Genomic DNA, 6,000 nt, shown 5'->3' with positions numbered 1-6,000 from the left:
GGCGTCTTTTTATAGCTCGCCTCAGGCAGCAGAAAGGCTAGGTGCACCCCTGTCTGCAATACAAACACAGTTCTGTACGAAACCCATCACCAGAACCGAACATAGCAGTGTGGAAGGTCTGCCATGTCTAGCCGCAGCCGCCATGTCCGCGCTGATATCAGTGCAGCACAGCCTCCACACATCTCCCACAGACCTGTACACAAAGTATTGTACAGCGCAGCGCAGGCGCCACTGATAAGTGTCCCCTCCCGAGCACCACGTGACACCCGGACACTAGCGGAAGCAGCAGTGTTCATGGAACCGGCCAATCGGAACCTCCTCAACCCTTCCCCGCGTCACGTGACCGGCAGGGGCGGTGCGGCGGGCGAAATTCAAAATTTTGAACCGTTCGAGTAAACTGTTAGTGAGTGCGAGGAGATAGTGACAGATAGCCCGGCGCTGCGCCCTCCGCACACAGACATGGACCCGTTCACTGAGGTGAGGAGCCGCCATTGCAGCGAGGAGTGTTGTATAGTGTGCTTTCTGTATGACTGTATATGGGAGTATAGATATCTCCATGCGCTGTATGGTAGCTGGGCAAAGCTCATGTGTTACACTCCTTTACTGCACTCATGGTCTCTGTAATGTGGGCGCCATGTCACTACAAGTCCCAGCGGGACCGACTGATGGCAGACAAGAATAGACCCCATGTTATCTATGTGTGCAAGATCGGGTCTATTACATGGAGTAATTGTTATATAAACTATGTAATACCATACAGAATGTGTAATAACTGATGGCAATGTGTATATACAATGAATAATATTATGGTATAACTGATGGCATAATGACATACTATATAGAATGGGTAATAACTTATAGTATACTGTATATAATCCTATGTAGGCTATATAATACCATACAGAATGTGTAATAACTGATGGCAGAATGTATAATGGCATACTATATAGAATGGGTAACGACTGATAGCATACTGTATATAATACTATACAGTCTATATAATATCTTACAGAATGGGTAATAACTGATGGCATAGTGTATAATATTATTCGTTATATACGGTATTACTGATACATTAAAGAATGGCTGTATATAATACAAACATAGAATAGGTAATAACTATATGATGTGATATCCTATATAATGGACTAGGCCATTGGTCGGGGATCTCTTCTCTGTGTGAACTATAGGTGCTGGAGGCCACAATCCAGGGGGGGGGGTTCTTTACAGCAGATGAGATAACTGGGTGTTGATGTTTAGCTGTGGTCATGCACATTAGATGTTGTATAGTTGAACCCGCTTATCCCAGTAGACGTGTCACAATGTAATATGTATTGGGGTATTCACTACTCTCCCCTGACCACTGTGAGGCAGACTGCATAGTAATGTAGTAATTTATGGTTGGGTCTTCTGTAGGAAAACAAAGTGTCTCAGTGTCCTTCTGTTCTGTGGGTTGCAGGGGGTCCTAGCAGTCGGGACCTTTGGATAGATGTCATTCATATAAGAGAGAAAAACCTTTGAGAGAGTCCTGTCAATGCTACCAGATGGTGCAATGATGACAAGAGCACTTTAAAGAGAACCCGTCATGCAAAACTAAATATGTTTTCATAAACTGCCATTAGAGAGCATTGCCTCTATCTCTTCCTTGTCCCTCTACATGCCTGTAAACCTAAGCAATGAGGTCCTAAAGCTGTATGCAAATGACCTGTGAAATGTCCAATGAGTCATTAGCATATTCAAGCTGTCCAGCTTATTCATGAGTGGGAGGTACAGCCACACCCCCAGTGCTTGACTGACAGCCCATGTAATGACGTGAGGCTGTATAATGATGTGATGGCTGCTCCATGTCTCTGTGTATTAGGAGAACACAGCATGTCAGCAGATGCAGCACACACACCAGCAATGCTTTACTATACATTACACACAGACCTGAGGAGGAGAGGGGAGGGGTAACGGGTGACATCACTGCCTCTGACCATGTGACCAGCCTCATTTACATAATAAAGAATAGATGCTTTTATATTGATTAATGTATGAAATAACTAGATAAAGGCTGGGATGGGATCCTTGTGAGCTGCTCCAACAGGTAGTAGTGACAGGACAAGTGACACAGACCTGATGACAGGTGTCCTTTAAGAATGCAAATGTTGCAGTTTTCAAATAAGGGTTGGGTTTTTCTCATCCTTCAGGCTGAAGAAAACTGCTGTAAATTAACCATGAAATTTTGAGCAAAATCAACATTTTTTTTTACATGCGAATTTGCTGTATAATTTACACTTTGCATTGTGAATTATCTGAAAATGTACATTCTGCAGTTCAGATTTAAAATACATTTTCCCTAGAGATTCAGTAGGTGGGTGGATTTTTTAAAATTTATTTGATATATGGTGAATTTAACTTCAAAATGTCCAGCAAGGCTGTACAGCATAAAATATATAACTTCTTAACCAGTGTCTTAACCAATAATCTGTTCTGAAGTGAATGGAAAACGTATAAAGTCAGATGACAGAGGGGCTAGGGTAGCCCTCAGGGTCATTAGCATAAATGTAAAAGTTCATTTTTGAAGGAAGGAGGCGGTGAATAATAATATGATTACCGCAGTCATAGTGTGAGGATCTATGAGTAAGGTCTCATTATAAAGGAACATATGGGGGTCCATGCTCCGACAATACAATTTGCGGACGGATCACGGCTCCCATTGAATTTTATGGCGCCTAGTAACAATGTAGCGAGCATATGCTGTCTTACCACACCGTAATTGAGGAGTGCTTACCACTCCTTTATGCTCACCCGGGCTAGCATACATTATTGTGAGTAAGGCCTAAATGTTCTAGTTTATCATTCTTTATTTAGTTGCTATATTTCTTTTAACTGCCAGTATCTTCTGTTTATATAGATCACTGAACCACAAGCTCCAGAACCGAAAATAGGGGCTTCATCCTCTAAATTTGACTCCTTTCAGGCAAAATACAACTCTTCTCGGCTCATTTTCATACGACTGTGGCATTTTTATTTTTTATAGCTAAATGGGAGATTTCACATAGTAGGGAATTGTAGACAGGACCTTTCATACCCTACATGAGTCAAATAAGAAATGAGCTTATTATAAATACAGACTAGATGCCATGACAGAAATCCCACACTGTTACAGTAGCTGCTGGTATCACATACCTGCAAATACATGTCCACAGTGTCTATTACATTTTGTACTATGTTATTCCTGGAGACATAGATATGGGGGTAAAGATGTTACTAAACCTCTAGTCTGCTTCTTTCCGTCCATGAATGGCTGCTAACAAACAATAGTTTTCCAGAAGCAGATGTATGTACAGCGCAATAGACTTTCAGAACCCACAATAGTGAGATTAGTCCTCCTAATGTGTACTGCTTGAATATTTTTATATGACCCTTTGTGATATCCTCCACACTATGTGTCATTGCATTTCCCACTATATGGACGATTATATACGGATAAGCACATTTCTTCCTGTTTGTATCTGAAATATTTGGCTGTTGTGACACAATGATGTGCATTATTCCCCTCAAACCCGGAGACTGTTGTAGTAACTTTTTTGAAAACTGTAAGAGTCATGTGGTGAAGTCGTGTAGCGTTCGCTCATCATCTGTTTTTTCCATAATTGGAAGGATGTAATTTTCTGCAGCTATAAAGATGAGGCCGGTTATGGGCAAGGTTCCAGCAAATACTTGTGGAAAAATGCTTTGAGTAACGGCTTCACTTCAGCAAGCTGCAGCATGAGGACGTGTAGCATCAGCCAAAGGCTCTGACTCATAGGACAATAGAAATGTTAATGCATATCATTGCTGACAGTATTGGACAGTTCAAATGAAAGTGGGTGCGGTGTCTTCTGACATTTGTTTGAAATGGCTGCACAATTTCTTATTCCGTATCTGACTAAGCTGTGGGATAACCCTGGAATCCTGAGTGTTGAGCAGAGATTTCTAGTAAAGAACAGACTGTGTTGTTACAGAGGAAGTCCTATCTTGCTGACTGGTGGAAGAGCATGTAAACAGATGTAGATCTGCAGATTGTTAACATGTGTTTTTTAATGTTGCCATGGAAAAGAATTTCCCTTTGATGATTGAAAAGCGATCTCTGGGGATTCGAAAATGCTGCAACGCTGCCATATGTCTAGTATGAGAAAGCCCTGACCAAAAATCAATCAATAGACAACATTGAACAATAACTACAGTCTTTTTAAGATGCCAGTATATTTGGGATATAGTGCATCAATTATACAGATTTTAGTGTCAGTGCTTTGCCTTTTTGGCTGTAGTATGTGCACTTACAGTAATATCCATATACATTTCGGTAAATCTCTTAGGAGAACTCGCAGTGATGGTCCGAGTGCCCAAACTACAGCAAAAACCCAGTTAAAGCGGTTTACCATGAAGTCAGTTTATGCCCTATCCACGGAAAAGGACCTAACTTGCTGTTCAGTGGGAGTCTCAGTGCCAAGACCCCCGCAGATCGCAAAAACGAGGGGTCCAACCGACCTCTTGCCCCTCCTCAGACTAATGGAGCAGGCAGCAGCGTATGACCGCTACTCCCATACACATGACTGCCAGCTTGTATAGCACAGTACTGGTGATATCATAGGACTCTGTACATGTGCGGAAGTATCTTCCGTGTGCCACAGTCTGTGCAATAAAGATAATACCATGGGATTTGCAAAAAACCAGGTGACATCGCCGTCTTTCTGCAGGAGTAGGAGTGGGACGAGACGGCCAATCTGGTAAATACAGAGGCTCCATTGACGCCCAGAGTGCCCCACAGGCTTATTTACTTTTTATTTTTCCCCCCCTAAAAAAAAAACACACACTACAGGACCGCACTGGAATAGATGAACATGTAAGCGTTAGTGGTCTGCCATCAGTGAACCTAATGCTAGATTTCCTTTACTCAACAACTTATTGCTCCCTACTTAGATTTCAATTGTATCGGTGTCTTCAGGAAACAAATACTGTTGAATGAAGGAGGAAAAATTCATATTATCAGTTGTAGCTTCCTTCCCTTGAATGTGACAGGAGCCACAGAATTTGTTACTTTAAAATAGTGCTGAACACAGCACATCCTGGGCTCCCTAGGGCTGCTGGAGGATGCCTCCAGTCACCCAACCTTTTCTGGCAAACTTTGTGTTAGGGTGACGACCTGGGTGCACACAGAGATGGCTCTGAGTGCCATAGGTTTGCCACCACTGTTATAGGGGGGTTTTGGTAAGAACATTTTACTTTTGCATATAAGAACATTATATGTGAATTTTCAGGTAATAACACTTTATTTTTTGGTCATGTTATTATTATTATTTTTTTCTATGCCTGTTGATGAAATCAGAAATCCTTATGGTGCTGACTGTTCTATATGTTTTGTTAGTATGTTTACAATATTTTTAGTTAGCTTGTATAGTAATATTCTTAAATGTTTTCACAGAAATTGCTTGAAAGGACGAGAGCCAGAAGAGAGAATCTTCAGAAAAAGATGGCTGACAGACCTGTAGGAGCTGGTACACGGCCAGGAGCTTTAACCAAAAGACCACTTACAGAGACAAATACTCAGCCCCCTAAAGTGGCTGAAGAAGGTAAATGCAGATGACCTTACCATAGGAAGAGTCTATTGATATGTTAAACTCATGTGCTATGTGTAAGAACAAATATAGAGACTAGGCTATACATAATCATCATACTAATGTAACATTAGCCTATGATATAGAAGAGTTGTATGGGAGGCAATGGAATACATTTGTATAATTGTGACACATTCCCCTGAAAAGTTTCCAAGTATATGCAAAATGTCCAATATTTATCTTGGTCTTTTCTCCCTTTTTCTATTATATTTGTATATTTCTTTGTCCACATTTGCAGATTTGCGGAAAAATGTTTGGCTTTTTCACCCATCTGCCACAACCCGTTTTTTTTTAGTGTTGCATCTGATTTATCTTAAGAATCCAGATGTGATTGCGCAAGCAAAAAAAAAAGTTTAAT

At 41.2% G+C, this 6,000-nt stretch overlaps 1 protein-coding gene across 2 annotated transcripts in view; it reads left to right on the top strand.

The window, feature by feature from the left end:
• Nucleotides 1-269: 269 nt before the first annotated feature.
• The window catches only part of ANLN (anillin, actin binding protein), a 32,797-nt gene continuing 27,066 nt past the window's right edge, over nt 270-6,000 (top strand). Inside the window, exons 1-2 of one of the 2 annotated variants that reach the window (XM_072153310.1) lie at nt 270-477; nt 5,450-5,597. In XM_072153310.1, the coding sequence (XP_072009411.1) occupies nt 460-477; nt 5,450-5,597 (166 nt within the window). In that variant the 5' untranslated portion in view covers nt 270-459. The remainder of the gene's footprint in view (nt 478-5,449; nt 5,598-6,000) is intronic. The other variant, XM_072153311.1, reaches the window with a different exon arrangement.

The sequence above is a fragment of the Engystomops pustulosus genome, chromosome 5 (genome assembly GCF_040894005.1).
Source record: "Engystomops pustulosus chromosome 5, aEngPut4.maternal, whole genome shotgun sequence".
NCBI lineage: Eukaryota > Metazoa > Chordata > Amphibia > Anura > Leptodactylidae > Engystomops > Engystomops pustulosus.
Note: the sequence above shows the minus strand (reverse complement) of the source record. Positions and strands in the feature narration are given on the sequence as shown.